Below are 20,815 nucleotides of genomic sequence, written 5' to 3'. Positions count from 1 at the left end.
TCAACTAGCATGAATGAATGCAAAACATGTCGAGTGAGCAAGTATGTGCATCAAGGCAAGGTGCATGAATGCTATGCAATGCATGATCAAGCACAAAGGGTCAAAGTGTGTAAAACACACTCTCAATGATCAAAACATGTTAAATATTAGTAAACATGGTAAACCCCAAAATTTGGTACTCATCGGAGTCCAAACGGATGAAAAAATACCGTAAGGACATTTTATCAAACCCCTAGTATGCACACACTATACATATATGATGAAAAATGCATGAACATGAGAGAATCTTGCCTTAATGCATGTTATTTTGCAACAAGGGGCCAAAATTTTCATCAAAAACACAAATGGGACACAACCCAGTCAACAAAACTGAAAAACTATTTTGACAAAAATTAAGTTATCCCAACCCTATTCAAAATAAACCCTAGAAATTTTAGGAATCTCACACTTAATCTAAGGATTTGAAAGATAAAAAGTGTTAAAACATACCTTACAGAAGTTTTAGATATGAAATCCAAGAAGATTTGGTTGAGTTTTGAGAGAAAATGGTGTTTTAGGTTAAGAGAGACACGAAGGAGGCAAAAACAAAATTTTGAAGAAAAAAAAAAAAAACCTGTCACTGTGAGCCCCTTAAAAACTGAATTTTTGCTCATTTCATGAGTCACTAGACTTGCGAGCAACTCGCAAAAAGCCTAACTTCCACAAGGTAACGTTCACGGGTAAGCATATCTCACGAAGGACTCATGAGGGAGTCGCGAGACTCTCTGTGTAAATTTGTGAAGGAATTGAAAATTCACTTCCACATTTTCGTGACTTGGGTATGGGAACCCTTACTCGTGAAGCACTCGCGAAAATGCTGACAAAGAAGTTTTTCAACACAAAAATGATTTGGCTTTTTGGAAAAAATTTCAAAACAAAAGTGACAAATAAAATCACTTCCAAAAACAAATAAAACACTCAAAAATATTTTTGGGTTTGATCATCAAGCAATTGAGCATACACACATCACATTTGAACATGTACAATTACACAAATGAAATATATATTCATTGAACATTAGACTTGTGTGTTATGTGTGGGTATCAAGTATAAATTAGTCCATAGTCTAGTATGAAGCTTCAATGATCAATTCAATCAAGTCATACACAAATAGCACGAAGTCAAGTGACCTATCTCACTAGTAGAAATGAACATATATGACTCCTCACCAAAGTGTTTAAAATGATTAAAAGCTTTTCATTTGGCTTCCATTTGTAATACTTTTTTTATCAATACAACTCAATTTTTGAGCAACGATGCCATGAAATTTTTGATATTTATTTGAAGAATAAACCTTTGGTTTGGCATCATACTTTTTGAATAAAATTTGCTCCACCTTTTCCTAGTCAAACTAGTTTTTGAAGCAAGGCTTTTTCAGCTCTTTCTCTTTTTAGAGATTGACATTTGAAGAGCTTTTTGAAATAAAAAATAAATTTGAGGAGATATATATATGATCAATTCTACGCATGTATCAAGATCAATCAAGACTATTGGCTAGACATTCATGACAAGCTTGAAGATCTATTTACAACAATCAAACATAAATTTCTAGATTTCACTCACACTTAATATGTGCATACATAACAAGCTAAGCTCTTAAATACACTACGCCATTAGTACAAAGGTACTAGGCCAAACTCAACATGTGATATGACACAACACAAGCGATCAAACTTTTTGAATTTTTCACTTTTTATATGTTTTTGGATTTTTACACACACAAAACAAAAGCATTAAAGTAAGATCAACAAACAAAGCAACCAATAAAACAAAAGGCATTAAAAGAAACATGCTAGGAAGGAACCATTAAAGTAAGAAGAGTGCATATGACATAATGCATGAAACTACGACCCTAAGACATTGGAAGTATTAATGCATGAACATAGTGGATAAATCATGCATGAGTACCCGTCTTCACCCACACCCCACGGGTGCTTTGGGTGAGATCCTTAGACGGAGGAGTATGACCAACATAGCTCTCAAACCTCAAGGTGAAGCTAGCTAGGCATGATGAGATGTTCTTAAGATTTCCATAACATCTCTAATGAGTTGACCATCATTTTCTCCCTTAGCTTTCTTTCCTTTTGGCATTCTTCTTTCATTTCCTTGAGCATGCATAGAATCAGCCCTTTTGAGAGAGTGAAACTTGAAACAATTTGGTCTTGTGTGCCCTCGAATGCCACAATGGTGACAAAAATGCTTCACTTGAGGTCCCCTTTGACTCTTGGGCAATGACTTCCCTTTTGCCTTTGATTTTGGCTCAATGTCCTTCTTCTCAACGATAGGGATCTCAATCTTGGGTTTTTCTACATCCTTCGCCAATACAAACTTTATCTCCCTTCTTGGTTCTACACTCAAACTTCCTTCACCAATGTAGTCCAGTCCAGTTTTGTCTACGAAAGGCTTTTAAGATGAAAGAACACTATCAAGCTTCTTGGTTGTGATGCGCTCCACTTTAACATTAGCTTGAATCACTTCAAGTTCGAGAAACTTGATCTTTGAGTAAGCATTCAGCAGGTCCTCTTTCAAGTCTTCAACTTCACACTTGGCATCCTTGTCTTCATCTTCTTGACTGCACTCTTAGCAACTTTAGCATACTTGCCACAATCCTCAAGCAATGCTTCATAAATATCTTGAAGTTTCTTATCACCTTCATTGAGGTACACTTCCTCATCATCCGAAGCTTCATCCTCTTCAACATCGGAGTGTACACCAAGTTCTTCAACCAATTCACTCAATTCATCTTTGGAATCAACCGAGGTAATTGCCATAAATGCTGAATAGTTATCATCACCATCACATTCTTCTTCCAAATCTGAATTTAAGCTCTCCAAATCACTAAGGGTAGTTGTTAGCACCTTACCCTTTCTTCTCAAATGGTTTGGACACTCCTTCTTCAAATGCTCGTGTCCATTACATTCATAGCAAACAATTCCTTGGGGTGGTGATGACTCTTTTACATCCTTCTTCTTGAAGTCTCTTTTGTCATTCTTGGAGGATGAGAATTTTCCTTTGCCAAAAGACTTCCCATTGTTCTTCATCTTTAGAAATTTGCGGAAATTATTTGCAAGATAAGCCACCTCTTTCTCATCATCATCCTCATCCAAGAAATCACCAGTTCTCTCATTTATGGTTTTGAGAGCAAGTGATTTGCTATACTTGTGAGAAGGCAATCCAAGATCACAAGTTTGAAGAGAACCAATAAGCTCTTGGATCTTGATCTCATCCAAGTCTTTACTCTCCTCAATGGCGATGACTTTGGCTCGAAAGCTTTCAAGTAAGGATCTTAAGACTTTCCTTACAACTTTGGCATCCTCAATCTTTTCTCCAAGATTAAGCTTGGCAATGACAATCTCATTGAGTCTCCCATAGAATGAGTCAAACGACTCATCTTCACTTCCTCAAATCAAGTAGTGAGCATTTGCAATTTGGTGTCCTTGACCTTCTTGGTTCCTTGATAGGTAGTCTCGAGGATTGACCATGCCTCTTTAGCGTTTTTCACATGAGAGATCATGTGAAATTCATTAGTAGAAATACCATAGAAAATCGCATTAATTACAGCTTGTTTAGACCCCTAATTTTAAATTGAAAGCTCAATTAGTGTGAAAACATTAATGCTTGTTTAGACCCCTAACTTTAAATTACGGTTTAAATTGCTTTTACTCTAACTTATCTAAGTGCGGAACAAGAGTAAATGAAGTGCAATAGACCAAAACACTACTCTAAGTCATATAAGCAAGTAAAATAAGAGATAAATGTAAAGCTTAAAGAGTAGCAAAGAGAGCAAACACAAATTAACAACAAGACGTGTTATCGAAGTGGAAACCAACGTACTTGAGAAAAACCTCTCCACGGCTCTCCAAGCTGAAATCGATCCACTAGTAAATAAGTTAGAGCACAAGAATATCAAAAGGACCCTCTAAGCCCAATGTACTTGATCCTTCCAAGCTCCTGCGACCAATGAACTTCTCGGAGTTTTGTCTTCACTAATTATCCGAATCCCGCAATTTCCCCAGATTGCATCCGCCACTCAATGGCTTCTTCCAATGCTTCCCACATGCACCAAAACTTCACTCAACTCTCAAATCAGGTGAGGTAAATGTTTGGGCTAAGAATCTCTCAAAGATATGAAGATGGTGAGGTAGGAGTAGAGGAAAATCAAGATAATTTGTGTAGATGATTGTGGTTATGAAAATCTATAACTCTCAAATGTTTTGCTAGGGTTTTCTCTTTGGATAAGACTTCTCACAATTTCGTGGGTAATGAGAGTATATATAGTGTGTGTAAAGATTTTAGTAAAGCATTCTTTATTTTTGCCAAATAGAGAGTTTCGTGGGTACCTCGCAAGATGGCCTTTCTTGTGAAGTACTCACAAAATGACAGGCTGGCATGACTCTTCAGCTTCTAGTCATGTGCTTCACACGTGGCCTTTTCGCGAGTCCTTTACTCACGAGCTAATCGTGAAACTACACTAATCCTCATTGCATGTTGGATTCTTCACCAATCTCTGACACTTATCCCTTACAATTAAACCCACATAAATACAGGGAAATGATTGACTGAATTATGACCAAATTAGGCATGAAATTAAAGCCAACAAAGGCTAGTTGGAAATCACAACTTTACACAAGCAACAAACAATAATCAAACAAAACCTAGCATGCTTCAAATATATAACCAAACAACCTAAACTAACAACAAAGATATCAAAGATCAAAAAAATAAAAATAAACAAAACAAAATATATTCCTAAACATGCATTGGATTTAACAACAAATAAGGACAACACTTAACACATCAAAACATGTTCATCAATATTTCCAATCATTCAGCTCTCCAATCAAAACATGATGAGACACAACAAAACAAAATTAAACAAAGAAAAACATATTTCTAAGCATGTAAAAAAAATAAATCAAATTAAAAGCAACAAGAACACAAGAAAAATCCAAATAAAGGAAAAGCCATGAAGAGAGACTCATCTTACTTATGGAACACAACTTGATTGATATTTAATTGACCCCTCAGTGCCTACATAGCAAGATTCAATGAGATAATCGAGGGAATCAAAGTATTCAATGGTCCATTAGTAATCACAACTCAAAAATAAAAAGATGCTCTTGAAAAAGCTTTAGAAAGAATATTTGAAAAACGCTTCTTGGAATGAGATCAATAGTTTCTGCCTTAATGAATAATAGACAGGGGTTTTGAAGAACCAAAAATGTGCTTGGTGGCTGTGTGTATGCAGAAAATTGGAGTTAGAAAAGAGTTTTGGAAGAGTTTAGGTGAAAAATCAAATCTCTCTTGCTAGGGTTTGATTTTGGAGGCATAAGGTTGTATTTATATGTTTAAACTAGGGTTTCTAGGCTCATTTAGAGGGTTTTGGACTTTCCAAAGGGTTTAGGGGCCGAGCCCTATCAAAGAGGGAGGCTTTGGGTTCTAAAAACTAAAGTTCTGAGGTTCTGGAATGGGCCCTGCGTACGCAAGCTCGTGCATGCGTACGCATGCATCCCTAGAAACTCTAATTTTGATAGCTCTAATGGCCCAACGTCAAATGGTCATAACTCACTTAATTTAAATCCAAATTAGGAAAAATTTGTGTTCAAATTGAAGCCCAGGATGTCTACTTTCCAATGAAATAAATTTTACTCAAAATATCTTTATGGATCAAAAGTTATAGTCAAAACAATGAGCAAAGGTCATTTTTCAGCATCATTTCCAAAGCAATTTGAGCATTTTTGAGTTGCGATTACTTCCAAACTATCAAAATAACTTCAATTACCTTTTGTAGACATGTCAAACTCATCATTAGGACCAGAGACTAAAGTTTATTAATCGGATACAAAATGAGGTGTCTACAACTATTGTTCCCATTTATACTGGGTTAAGCCCATGAGATTTCTCTATTTTGCCCCTATTGTTCACCAACCATTTTTGTCTGCCGTGAACACCTCTTCAAAGTTGCCCACTAACCTATTGGCCACTTGGCCTCTACTACACCTAGGCATGCCCAGAGCTTTCTCTCTCTTGCACTACTCATTCTACAAAAAAAATTCTTATTTGATTGATTCCACCTAAAGCCTTTCCCTCTCATTCTGATGGGTGAAGCATTGGGTCTCTCTCTACCTACCTCTCTGACATGCATCAAGTGGTCTCAACCATTTACTACCTATGTTGGGCAAAGATGCCTTCTCAGTAGAGCACCTCCCAAAAGAGGCCTTGGTTGGATACCGAAAATAGGTCATTTCCTCCCCCACCCACCTCCCCCCCCCCCCCCCCCCCCCGCGTCCCCCTCCACCAAACCACACCCTTGATTGTGGGCCCACCTCCCTTGCATTGGCTGGGTACAGGTTGGTGGTGCTTCAGCCATAATGTGGTTGTCTTATTGCTTCCTACTTTTGTTTTCTTTCTTTCCCATGCTATTTCTGTCATTGATATCTGGCTCTGTCTCATTCTGCTCTTGCATCCTATCTACTCATGCTCGTCTTTTATGGAAAATGGCATAAGCTTATTGGGCTTGCCCCACTTTTGCCTCTTCTTGGGCTTATGGGCCTACCTGCTATTATTTTCTATTGGGTCTTATTGTTTTCTCTTCTTTCTTTTGGGCTTTTACAGCCCTTTGTTTCTGTTGTTACTTACTAATCTCTTCTTGCATTTCTTTTTGCTGTTGGGATCTTTTTATCAAAAATGGATATCAACACTATTTTATATCAAAAAATTAAACATGATAAATTTTGATCGGAACCTGGTTTAAGTGGTGGGTTAACCCAGCACACCCAAATAAAAAACATTCCAAACATCAAACCCAGATATATTTTGGGTGTTTAAAGACTTTGGGTGAGTATGTGGTTCATGCTCAATTGCTGTGCAATTGTTTCATGTTTGCAATTCTTTTATCAATTTTCAGTTATGCTACCTGGTTTGTGAATTGTAATTCCAAATTTTGCGAAGTGGATTGGATATGTATAATATAAACAAACAAAACAATGAAGGATAGATTTGTGAAATAGAGTTGGGAGATTTTATTTTTCTTTTTGATCTATCAAGATTTATGACCCACTATGCTATTGCTAATTGTTAACTGTTTCTTAAATAAATAAATAAAAGGGATGGAGTATTTAGAAAGGAAAGAGAGGGGTTCGGAACTTTGGAGCCGTTGTGCCATGCCATGCCATGCCATGGACTGACAAGGGGAAGAATATTTATTGTTATGATTCTCATTGTCGGTAATGTATATGCATTTCTCCTTGTGCTTTTAGCATTCCTTGACATACGCATAGTGTTTTATCGGAGCTATCTCTTTCGGGCCGAGCTATGTTGCAGCGCCAGATGGAGGTGGAACCTAGAGAAGTGAAGAATATGAAGATTGAGGCTCAAATCATGTTCTATCTCTCTAATGGTTTGGCGTGTTTGGATTTGAATGTGTTGGACTAGTCCATCACTTAAAACAGGTTCAATTGAAAGTTTACTAATGTATAAGTTTTTAATACAAAATAATGTGCCACCTCATTTTTTCCGTTAAATACATAGGTAAACAAACTAACAAAAGTTTATGAAATGACTACTAGAGCTTAGTTTTAAAACTTTTTAGGAATTATTGCTCTTTTTAAACTTCAAGGACTAATAGTACTCGGTAGGTAAACTTTAAAGACCAACTTTGAAGATTGAGGCTCAAATCATACTCTCTCTCTAATGTGCCACCTCATTTTTCCGTTAAATACATAGGTAAACAAACTAACAAAAGTTTATGAAATGACTACTAGAGCTTAGTTTTAAAACTTTTTAGGAATTATTGCTCTTTTTAAACTTCAAGGACTTATAATACTCGGTAGGTAAACTTTAAAGACCAACAATATAATTTCGCTTATTTTTAATGTGTTGTAGGGAAGAATAGAAGATCTTATTATGTAAAGTGTAACATTAAATGCTATGTTAAAATGACCAAAATGGTCATATACTACTATTTAGAAAAATATGTATAGATCTACCGATATTTGCGAAATATTTAGCAATCTACTATCTTAAGTTCTTTGAAAAAATAGCCTTCAAATTTGCCATGCTATATTTTATAAAACTTTCAAAAAAAATTTATAAAAAAAAATCCATGGATCTTGAGTACCATGGAAAACTCTTTTTTTCAATTAGTTGTAAATCCCTACATATTTTAGAAACAGTAATAGATTGATTTTCAAAAACAGTATTATTTGGCCATTTTCGCCATATTAAAGTAGATAAAATAAGTTTTGGTGAGTTAAAATAGCATTTGATTTAGCACAACTAATGCTATACTCTTAGGTGTTCCCAAACACAATGACGTAATGCTTCCTCTTCCTATATTCATGATGGCGCAGATTTTCTCCATTCAATTCCTTTTACTTTCGAAATTCTTTGTACTTATTTCACAGAATACGCTAGAATCATAACCTTGATGGGGAGCTGCTTATCATTTCAAAACACAGCCAAAAACAAAAATTAATTCAACTAAGAGCACAAATGTCACACGGTATCAGGGAAAGGAAAATGTACCATATGCTATTCACAAAATGGAGAGAATAAAATGCCAAGTTCGGTTCAAATAAATACAATTCCAATCATTCATAAAGACTCATGGTTACTATAAAGTTTATTGTTGCCAGAACTCAAATCCGACACCAGCTGAATGCAGCAAGAATAATTGCGCCCCCATCTTTATAATATAAATGTTACAGACATCGAACAAGATATATATGTCGAACCCCTAGTACAAAATCTGTGGAAATCAGACACAAACCCTATCCACTGAAAGTTAAAACTATGGAGAACTCTTAAAGCCCAAATAAATTGAAAAAGATAGGTAAAAAAATTATCAATCCAGAGCCTGATTGAGAAATATTTAGCATTTTTGTAAATACAAGACACCAAAAATGAACACACTATCTTGAAGCCTAGAAAGCTGCACCCACTGTACACCATCCATGTCCAAACCCACAAATTGCTTCTTTTTCTAAAATCAAATGCTGTCCGGACACAATCAATCCATTTGAAGTTTCGAAGAGGTGCAAATTAGCTCCAAGCTTCAAAGAATTAGGTCAACATAATGCTTTGCCCGAGAAAATAGGGCCGCACTTCATCTGTGGTTAACCATGACTTCAATTAAATATCAGACAGTGCACAGATGACTAACAGTATTGAGGCAGACACACCACTATGAAGAGGCACATATTGCAAACGAGTGCCAGCAGAGAAAAAACATCTGCTGTGAGAAACATATTACACTTGATACTTTGACAGCTTATCCTTCACTGGGGGCTCCAAAGCAGACATACATTGGTCCCATGCTCCATTTCTAAGCATCTGAAAAATTATATATTCATACGAGTAAATCAATATTATAGTCTTATCTATGCCCCCCATTTGTAACCACAGAAAATCTTTAAAAAAAATAATAAATGTAGATATACTTTGAGTCCCTAAAATTTGTCAAGTTCTATTTCAATATCTGAAATTTGAAAAGTTCTTTATTAGTCCTTAACAGATAGTAAACGTACAGTTAATCTTCTGTAATCTTGCCATTATAACAAAATGCTACATGGCTTTGTCAAATTTTGCCACGTAAGCAAGAATTATAACGGCAAGACAACAGAACGACTAACAAGGTACATTAATTTTAGGGTCCAAACCTTTTTTGCCTAATAAAAACTTCATCCCTGCCTTGCTTAGTTTGTTAACACTACACAGTTTTTTTTCTTTAAAAAAAAGTAATTAGTGACAATCAAACAAGAATTTAACCTACAAACAAAACAAAAAAATAAAAATCTAAAACTAAACAAAAATCTAACAATGTCAAGGGATATATACACAAAACACCCAAAAATAGAACAATTAGGCACTCCAAGTCATTCAGCCAAGCCTATTGAAGAACCAATTGTTATAATACATCAATTTGAAGCTGGAGGCATATAGATAAATCAAATATTTCAATAAGGATGCTGCCAACAAAAGCAATGCGCTAACCTGTTTATAACCGCGCAACACCTCGCAAATATCATTATGTAGATCTTCACTCCTTATTTCCTATAGATGTACAAAATGTGACACCATTGAGTTTTTTTTTTTTTTTTTTTTTTATTAAGTGACACCATTTGGATTTTTTGTTAAAAATACAAAACATCAAAATATATCTTAAAAGGAAGGCCATCCTTACATGCCAACTTGCAATAGCTTTGCACATGAAAACAAGTGAGCTTAATGCCCCCGATGGATTTGCTTTAACCTGACAACATTTAAGGAAACCCATGCAACATTTTAATTACTGATACTTTCTAACTATAAATTCATTCAGAAATTATTGGCATACCATGGCACATAGACCTCGGAAAGCATCCTCCTTTTCAATATCGTCGCGTATCCTGCACAAATTAATTGACCATCAGAAGATGAAGGTACCCCATAGTCGCACTTTCGGGTCATTGTTCTGAGAGCAAAGTAGATAAGTTTGCACAAGCATCAGTCTTGTCTAAGGCTGTTCAACAATCCTAAAAACCAGATGAAACCAACTGACCCAACCAGCCTGATATTAACACAGTTGATTATTAAAAAAAAGGGGGGGCAGTTGATTTTAGGTTTCTGGAGTAAATCATTCAGGTTTTTGTTGGTTTCAGGTTTGAGTTTAAAATTTAGGTTTTCAATTGGTTGTTGAACTTTATGAAAATCCACCCAAGTAACCCAAACCAACTGAAAAAAATTATAAACGAGCCCTTTTTTTCCCCACATGGCTTCGTCTCATTAGTCCAAAGAACTCCCGGAATCCCTCCTCCACCCCCTTTTCTCTTAACTTCTCCACATCTCAGACTCTCTCTCCAACCCTTGACCATTGATATAGTTTTGGTAAAAGTGCAAGGCAAGCACTCCCCTTAGAGCCTAGACACAAAGTGCAAGTGCGAGTCCAATTGAAGAGTGAAGCGCACATTTTTAAAAAATATAATGTGATTATTTGAAAATAATTATTAATGAGCAACACAACAATCAAGTGATCAAATAATCATTTAAGCTGAAATATAACATTTTATATCATTCTCTTAATCACTTATTCAATTGATAAGTAATTATCAATATGAGTCTAAGACTCTAAGTACACATTTCATTATATATTCAACAGCAACCACTAATGTAACTAAACAATTATCACAAATAAATTAAATCATACTTTCTTCTTTCATGTATGAACTTGAAGTTTCAGGAAATAGCAGTTTTGGTAGCAAGAAGAAAATTCAAAGGGACATGTGTAAAGGTGGAGGTGATGGGCTTTAGTGTATAGTAGTTTATATAAATCAATGGTTTATTTCAATAGTGTTAAAGATCAGATGGCTACAATTCATATTTGGTTCATTTAATATATATATATATATATATATATATATATATATACGTCCCATAAAATAGAACATTGAGCTGATCGAAAAACTCCAAAAGGCACACTTCTTCAAATACGCTTCGCTTTAGCACTTTGCACTAAGCACACTTTTACCAACACTGCTTTGATTGCCTCACTTCCTCTAAATACTTAAGCAACTATGTGCTTCAATACAAAGTACCCAGGAGAAAATGGGTTCAAAAGTGAATCTGTCGTTATATCAATGAGGATCATGAGGTGCAGACAGCCAACATGGCCAGGTTACTTCCCCAAATGTTCTGACTGTTGTGAGTTTTGCATTCTTTAAATTTTTGAACCTGGGTTCTTGAAGTATTATTGATTTTTGGTTAAGTGATCTGATTGGTTTGGGTTTAGGTTTTTCTCAAGTTGGTTCGACATCCAAAATGGGCCAACTATCAAGCCCACCCCGATAACCCAACTGGACACAACAGTAAAAAATTGAGGTGCATTCGGTTTCATCTGATGGATCAATTAGCATCAGGTGGGAACTTTCCCAACATGAAAGCTTTTATTTAGATGGTGAGTTGATACTAAACCCGACCAAACCCAACCCATAAGCACTCCTAGTCGTGTCACAGGGTTTTGGTATGAATAAATAAGGATGAAAGCTGGATTGGATTAACCAAATCTGACTTTTGAAAGATCATTGTCTTTCATAGAGTCTTCTTTCATTGTAAAAGCAGTTCACATAGTTCGTAGAAAATGACATAACCCCTTCATTAGTACTTTCTCAACAAGCTAACTCTCCCAAATGTAACACTTACTGCTTATTCACTTGGTCAAGGAGAAGGTTATCTGTTACTGATATTTGGAGGCCTAAAGTAAGAGTTGTGTGTGATTTAAAAATGGCTAATTCACATTCCTTGGGGTCAATTCTGAAAGAGAGAAAAAAATTTTGAGTAAAACAATTTCATTGAAATGAGAAAATTACTCTGGCACACAGTAAAGTGTATTAGAGAAACTCCTAGAGAATTACAATCTAAAATTTAAAAGATTAACAAATTCTACAAGAAAAGAAGAAATAATTAGGGTAAATAATTTAATATTCTCATCCAATCATGTAAAGTTAAGCAAAATCACCATGAGCTCTACACTCGTTCATTATTCTTTTCTGTCCAAAAAATCCACATCATAATTTTACTCCTTGTAGCCATACCAAAGTAATCAATTTGGAATGGCTGGAAAATTCCAAACTAGTTAGTTGACTGGAATGAATTACCCCAACCCCCACCCTGCTTTCCATCTCGGCCTAAATTCTGGTCCATTCCCACCCGTTTTAGTCCATTCCAATAAATTTCAACCGGTATGATGATTACAGCCAGTACATGAACAAAACATTAACATGATTTTTCATAATTTTTTCTTGATTTTGATATTTGAAAGTTGGTGCTATTAGGCTACGTTATTGATTCATCCTATATTATTGGGATCCGTGTTATCTAATGAGATATTATAAACTTTATTGTTACGTAATGATGATGTCTATTATTTGGTTTGAATTGATAGTTTGATATGGTATAAAACTGACAAAAATCTAGGTATATTTATTTTGAATTAAATACATATATATATAATAAAAATAAAAATAAAAATAAAAAATAAAAATTAGCAATAACCCAAAAATGGTATGTCGGAATATACTAGTACCAAAATATTCCATTCCAATAGACAAAATGGAATAGTCATTGGAATGAAATTAACAAATTTGAGCCATACTGCAGTTCTTTTTCCAACAAACGAAAAGTTCTAACACCATCTTAGGCATCACCTGATTAATCCAAAACAAAAAAAAAAAAAAAAAGGCCAATGCCCAATGCTCTCTTGCTACCAAACTACGAAGCAAAAGATTATCTACTATTTCCCCACTTTCCTTGGACAGGCAAAAACTACAATAGTCCCTTAAGGAGATTCTCAACTATCAAAGCCTTCCCCAGTGTAGCTGTCCAAACAAAAAGTACTACCTTATGCAGAACTTTTGTCATCCATGAACTTTGCCATGGGAACCCAAGCTCCCAATTACCTCTCAAACTTCAAGAGGTGATCCAAACGAAAATGCCAGTGGAGAGACACAGTAGCCCTCAAAGCTGAGCAGGTGTGGGAGGACTTGAAAAGATATTTGGGTTTGCAATTTCATACTAAGGACTTGGGTTCTCTTTGTTATTTTCTAGGTAATGAAGTTGCTCGTTCCTCTCATGGTTTTTTTTTTTTTTTTGGTCTCAACAGAAGTATGTTCATGATCTTTTGTCTGAAACTGGTCACTTGGGTGCTCATCCTGCTGATACTCCTATGGATTCTACTGTTAAACATGATGGCAAAGTGAACTATTTAGTGATGTTGGTCGATACCGCTGCTTGGTTGGGAAGTTAATTTTTCTTACTGTAACTCGTGGACATTACTTATGCGGTCGGTGTGGTTAGTTGGTATATGCATGCTCCTCGACAACCTCACTTTAATGCTGTTTGTCATATCATATGTTATCTGAAGAGGGCACCTGGATGAGGACTTTTGTACAAGCCCTCTCCTTCTGTGTCTGTGACAGGTTTTAGTGATGCGGACTAGGCTGGTAGTTGTTCTGATTGGCAGTCCACATCTGGCTATTGCACTTTTGTTGGTGACAATCTTGTTACTCGGCACAGTAAAAAGCAGAATGTTGTTGCTCATTCTAGTGCTGAAGCCGAGTATAGGGCTAAGGCTCATACTGCTTCTGAGATGTTATGGGTTCAATTTCTTCTTCGTGACTTGGGTGTTGGTGTTCCTACTCCTATGCAGATGTATTGTAACAATCAGGCTGCTATTTATATTGCTAGCAATCTTGTGTTCCATGAATGTAGCAAACACATTGAGGTCGATTGTCACTTCATTCGGGATTTATTGATGAAGAAACAGATTGTCACCACCCTTTTTTGTTCAGATGATTGGTTGGGTGGTATTTTCACCAAGCCTTTAGCTCATGCCTCCTTTCAACAACTATCTTTCAAGCTGGGCATGTTTAATTTGTATGCTCCAGCTTGAGGGGGAGTGTTAAGAGTTATTTTCTGGTTACTTGTTCTATTAGCAGATTAATAAGGGACTATCAAAAAAAAAATTAGCATATTAATAAGGGTATTTGTGTAATTATGCTATAAACCCTAATATAAATATATTCTAAGGTGAAGGCTGACAGATGTTACCTAAACCTTATTTTCTTCACTGTTGCTCTCTCCCTTTTCCCCTTCTTAATTCTCTAACCTAATAAGCCAAAACCTTATTTTCTTCACTATTGCAGAGCCCTTTATTTTCCCCTTCTTAACTCTCTAACCTAAATTTCTATAGTTTACAATTTAACTGGATCAAACATCAAATTTAACAATACATGATAACCTCCAACATATAAAGGGAAAGAATGATTTTTCTCTGGAAAACAAATCAATAAAAAGGAATTACACAGTGGTAATCTGTAATACTTAATTTTTACACACTGCTTTTAACCTATTGTTATCAACAGTCCTTCGACCAAATGCTCCCAAATTTCTGTGGCAGCTTCCCTCACTCCCATTCATGTGTATCAACCCTGATTTGTCAGCCAAGGGCTTGTTTGATTCAGATTACAAGATTGGCACATTTAGGGCTAGTTAGTTACAAGTTAGTTACTAGTTAATGGACTAATCTTAGTTAGAGTTCAAGCACATCTAAAACATTGATCACACATTAATTCTTGGGAGCACATGCTAAATTAGTAAGCCAATAAGATTTAACCATGTGCAGCCAATTGGAACAGGGCAAGTGATGTATAAATAGATGCTTGGAACTCATTTGGATCATTAAAAGAAGAATAGTCATTTTGATCCTTAGTCTTGTTTTCTCTCTTGTTCTCTTGGAATAGAGATTCCCTCGAAGTAATCACATATTGGAGAAGTGACTCTCTCAAAGAAGTCACAATCCTTTCCATCACTCATCATATTTATGCAATACACTCTTTATTAACCAACTTCATACTTGCAATCCAAAATCCTAGTTGCAAATTTCTTCCAGAAACCTCATCAATTATCCTCACTCTAATATTCGAATGCTATACCAAAAATTCCCGAGGCCCTAAACACTAACTCTAGTCTTCAATCTACCAAATCTCACATCAAACAACAATCTCATCTCATTTCCAATCTATAACCAAACCATTGAGGCTTCCCAATCCTAAAACCTAGCCTCCAAATCTCTAGAACCCTCTTGAATTCCCTCAAGGAACCAAAATCCCAAGTGTGTTCCTAACATCAAAGGGGTTTGGCCACAGATAGAGAAGAAAGGCAAGGCAAAAGAGTAAGGGGAAAAGGAGGGTGGAAGCAAGCCCCCAAAAGATTTAAGACTTGGTTTCGATTTACATTTGTTTCAACATAAAATAGTTTCCTAGAGAAAATACGCTCAGGGGAAAAAAAAAAAAAAAAAAAAAAAAAAAATCTTATTGTTTGGTTGATAGTTGAGAACCTGAAAATAATTTTCTACACTTTGGTTGCACTGAAAATCTATATATTTAAACCAACACTCACAAAAAGACAGTAAGCAGCGGTGGTGGGATTTTTATCTTTCTTTTTTCTTTTATCTTTTTTTCCTTTTTCAAGGGGAGGTGGTGGTGGCAGCAATGCGAAGAGATGTAACGGTGGCAATGCTGCGGGGGGATTGCGGGGGGGAGGGGAGATGATGGCGGCAACAAGTGAGTGGAGGGCCGGAGGTGATGGTCATGGCAATGCAGGAGGGAGCTGGTGGCAATGCAGGAGTGGAGAGAGGTGGTGGCGGCAATGAGGTGCGCGAGGGGGAGGGGGTAATTGCAGGGAAGTAAGGGGGGAAGGGGCTGTGTCAACATGTAACGGAGGAGGGGAGGAAAGTGGTGGCAGCAGCACGAAAGAATGGAGTGGGATAAGGGAGGTGGGGAGAGGGCACAAGATTGGTCTAGAAAAATGGTTTACCCTTTTAAAAGGAATAAACCATTTTCTACCATTATGGTATACTTCTCCTTGATAATGAAAATGATTTCCATGTACCTTGGCATAACCCTTTTTCTCTTTGAAATGAAATTACTTACCAAAAAGAAATTAGGTTTATTACTTATTTATTACCAACAAAAAAAAAAAAAAAAAAAAGATTTTTTTTACTTAACAATTTTCTGTTGAATCAAACAACAAAAGATATGGAAAACATTTTACATCAAAACAAAGGGAACCTAAGTTTCCCTTTGATTGTCCAGCAAAGGAACCATGTATAAGGTAGTCCAGGACTTGAACTGGAGACTTCATGGGGGTTCCCATGAGGCCAATCAATTGAGCTAACCTGTGCGGGCACCCTCAGACACAATTCACAGGTTGTCCAACAACTTTACAAAGAGCTAATTCAGTGTCAGGATTGGATCATCATTTTTGCCACCTAGAAAGTTACCTGTTACAAAGTAGCATATTTGTATGTGCATGCAGAGACCTACAAGGTTCAAAAAACTTATTGTGCTAGTGTTATGAGTAGAGAATGACTTGAAGAACAAGTCCAATTAATCATCCAGAATATAATTATATGCCCCTAAATTAATTTCAATATGCTTGTGTTACAACCCCTAAAGGAATTCAACTTCCATATAATTATTATGATTTTTGCATCAAGCATATGTAGTAGGAAATGAGCATCTAGAATATTTAGTAGGACTACATATTTGTGTTTGAATTATAAGTCATGTTGATAGTAGTTGAACTAAATTGTAATACCTCCATCAGTAGCTTCAAGAAACAACAGTGATTTGCACAAATAAGTTTCTTTAGTCGGTGCAGACAGAAATACTTACATAGACAAGGCACTGCACCATGCTTGCATAAAATGTTCCATATGTGGTGACACAAGCTCTGGACAAACCCAGGCAAGCCTCCCAAGTGTTATTGCACTATTTTCTATGAGTGACTTGTTGACCTCCTGCTCAGCATCAAGAAATGTGATTAAAGATGACACAATTTGTAGAATACACATGTTCCCAAACAATAATGAAAGAGGATCACCTCCACATGTTGTAGGATTGGAACTAAGCATGAAATAACAGTCATAACAACTGGAGCAATTTCTTGACGAACCTGAAATTAAAAACACATCAAAAGTCAATTACACATAGCAAATGAAGTGGCAGAGTGAATACATTCATGGGCGTTTTTCATCGTAAACAAACATAGAACCAAGAACAAGCACCTGTGTAGTTATAACTACATCTTAAGAACTAAATATATGGGCTACAGGATGCCAGGAAAGCATTACAAACACAAAATTTGGTGTCGGCATGTACATATAAATGTTAGGATTCCAAACTCTTGCATCTCTGCAATATGGATGCATGTCCATGATCATGCAAACCATCAGAAATATGAAATGAAGGAATTCTAAATGGCACAAATTGCAAAGAACCCAAAGAGCCTAATCAAAGCATGAATACTGTTGATTATAGATGAAGTGTGCCCAACTCAGAAAGATGTGGATTAAATAACAAAGTAGAAATAATATAATCCTCCCAGACCTTACAGAGATGGTTGAAATGCTATTACCCCAGCCCCTTTCTCTTCCCTCACCAAGGCACCAACAGGGGAGGGAAGTGGAGCAGCATTTATCTAACACTAAAACCAGCAAAAGATAAAAATTTTAATGGAGCACAAAGATCTTAACTTACCTTAACTGCTAATTCCCCAATTGACCAACATGCATTATTTGCAACTGAAACAGTTTCCTTAAGCTTAGGACTGGTCTGTACAGAAAATATGTTACATAAATAAGGAGGCTGTCAAGAGTACCGATCAAAAGTCAATACCATTAAATAAGTTTCACTTACCAGTTGCTTTGCTGCAATATCGAGAAACTCAGACAAACGAGGGTGCAAATGAACAGGGCATACCTAATCAAAATCATCAAAGGGCAGTGTATACATTAAAGCTTGAGATAGATAAATTACTTTAAAAGAAAAAATTATAGCTTCAACTTAGCCACTAGCCCTGTTGCCTGTGCTACCTAGCTACTTCATGTTTTTTCAGGAATTCAGTATCTTAAAGTCCTCAGATCCCGCAAGCAGCTCAAGCCAAGGGTTGTGAACCCATCCCAAGGGATGTGCATAAACTTAGGTCATTTAACAGATAAAGATTTTCAACTTACTCTAGCAAGGTCCCCAAGAAGGGCAAAGGCACTCTGACGGACATCAGAAGCATCATCCATGCAACATTGCAGAAGCAGATCTCTTAAATTACTATGTGAAACCTGCAGAGAAGTAACATAAGCATGCATGATCAACCATGTCAATGTACAAGCCATATCATATTTAAGAACTCTAAAGAAATGAGAAATATCCACATTCCATTCAGATATGCCGTAATTGAAGTCTGCTACAGATGACGCAACTCGCAATCCAACCAAGACAAATATCTAGAGTATTTGGGAAAATTACCAAAAATTATGCCGCAAAATCATCTCTCTCTTCCCAGGAGACAATAAGTTGGCACTATCAAATTTAAAGCAAGAAAATAGGCCACAGTGTTCATACAGGTCCCTATTTGACTATTTTATCCAACAATTACTCATATTTGATGTAATTAGGTGTTTTCGATGCTTGCTCTTATTATATGACCTTACAACCTCCAATCACCTGTCCTTTTCCATGGAAACCTTTGTGGAAATCAAAAGTTCCTATAAAAGTCAGCTTCTTTATTTGGGCAGTGGCGTTAGGGAAAATTTTAACTGCTGATATTTGAGGCGAAAACTGGCAGTGGTGGATTGGTGTTGCATGTGTAAGAGGAGTGGGGAGACTATTGATCACTTACTTCTACATTGCCCAATTGCGCAAGAGCTATGGAATATGGTGTGTTCCCTTTTTGGAGTTCATTGGGTCATGCCACGAGGTGTTGTGGATCTTTATAGCAAGTTGCTCAGACAAGAATTATAGACTCTAAACTAAGTTGCTTTGGAGTATGATCCCTCATTGTCTTATGTGGGTCATCTGGAGGGAGAGGAATACAAGTACTTTGAAGCTTTTCTTCCTTCAGACTTTGTTAGAATGGGCAAATGCTTCGGGTTTTGTCACCTTCAGGTCTCTACCTGACATGCTTGATTTTTGTACCTTCATTACTGTTTAGTTTTTTCTTTTTTGTCTCTTAGCACACTGCCTGTGTGCACTGTTTTTATCTTTTTTTTCCTTTTTCAATTTTAATGAAGTTTATTACTTATCAGAAAATAAAAATTACTCATATTCGATGGTAAAATCATTTTAAGAAAAATCTAAAAGCCTATGTCAGTATTATATAGAACACCACCAGATAACCCACTAATTAAGGCATAAGTTCTCGTATCATACGTGTTTAACACCCAAGAATCTGATCAATTACTACTTCTGCTTTATTAGACATTTTGGTTATGCATTATTTTCAGATGGAAAACAAAATAGAAAAAAAAAATAACACAATAAAAATCAAAGAACAAAATCAATTAAAACAAGCAGACAGGATGAATTGCACTAAGCTTTATTTCCTATCTTTGCTTGATTAATAAATTTAGGAAAAAGGGGAGTACCAGACTCTCTATCCCACTGCCAAGACCCTCTGCAAGTCCAGAGAGTAGATCAAGACAGCATACAATAAACTCTTTATCATATTGAACCCCCGCCGAAACAGTATCAACCTGCAATAGAAGTTCCAAAAGTCTGGCAAAAATTACAAGACGGACCAGATTTTTGAGGGACTATATAATTCAAGAGAGAAAAAAAACAGATACTATATGGTTTATGTTATGCCATACAGTTTAAAAGTGACGTTAATGCCACAAAAACTTGGAATATTTGCAGTTTCAAAAACTACATGCGTATGATACCAGCATGAATGGTGTACACAGGATTCTGAATAATGAAGATACTGCTGGAATTTATCATAAATTCTTTAAGAATTTCACATATTGATTTCTCTAAAGCTGCTCTCACCAATTCAAAGGACGCAAATATCTTTGGAGACAAAAGGTATGAATTTTGAAGGTGAGATACACTCAATGTGCTATTTTGGAAGTGATGGTATAGAGTACCTATCTTCCAGTGAATTTTTATTTATAAGCTAAACAATAATAGAGCCACCCCAACCAGAATTTTTGAAAATCCAAAATGAAACAAGTTAATGCTGGCTAGGTATCTCAAATTGAAAACAATCATATGCTATCCTTTCTTTCTTCTTTTTTCTTCTTTTTCCCAGTCTAATGTCTATAAACCTTATTGATATGTCAATCTGATGTAAATAAACCTTTCTGTCAACATTAAATTCAGACCAAACAATAGGAGGAGGTGGCATTTCCACTAGATATAGTTGGCCAAAAGGTAACAAAGAAAACTAACATTCAACACAGAGA

General features: G+C 36.1%; 1 protein-coding gene across 1 annotated transcript in view; it reads right to left on the bottom strand.

Annotated features, from left to right (window-relative positions):
- Window positions 1–8,699: 8,699 nt before the first annotated feature.
- Window positions 8,700–20,815, bottom strand: part of LOC126690640 (transportin-1) — a 38,231-nt gene continuing 26,115 nt past the window's right edge. Inside the window, exons 20-29 of the mRNA XM_050385875.1 lie at window positions 19,997–20,104; window positions 18,590–18,691; window positions 18,273–18,335; window positions 18,114–18,188; window positions 17,458–17,529; window positions 17,250–17,374; window positions 10,376–10,427; window positions 10,223–10,291; window positions 10,033–10,092; window positions 8,700–9,372 (exon numbers count right to left, since the gene is read on the bottom strand). Of these exons, the coding sequence (XP_050241832.1) occupies window positions 9,289–9,372; window positions 10,033–10,092; window positions 10,223–10,291; window positions 10,376–10,427; window positions 17,250–17,374; window positions 17,458–17,529; window positions 18,114–18,188; window positions 18,273–18,335; window positions 18,590–18,691; window positions 19,997–20,104 (810 nt within the window). The 3' untranslated portion in view covers window positions 8,700–9,288. The remainder of the gene's footprint in view (window positions 9,373–10,032; window positions 10,093–10,222; window positions 10,292–10,375; window positions 10,428–17,249; window positions 17,375–17,457; window positions 17,530–18,113; window positions 18,189–18,272; window positions 18,336–18,589; window positions 18,692–19,996; window positions 20,105–20,815) is intronic.

This window comes from Quercus robur, chromosome 1 (genome assembly GCF_932294415.1).
Source record: "Quercus robur chromosome 1, dhQueRobu3.1, whole genome shotgun sequence".
Classification (NCBI taxonomy): Eukaryota; Viridiplantae; Streptophyta; class Magnoliopsida; order Fagales; family Fagaceae; genus Quercus; species Quercus robur.
This window is presented reverse-complemented; position numbering and strand designations above follow the sequence as displayed.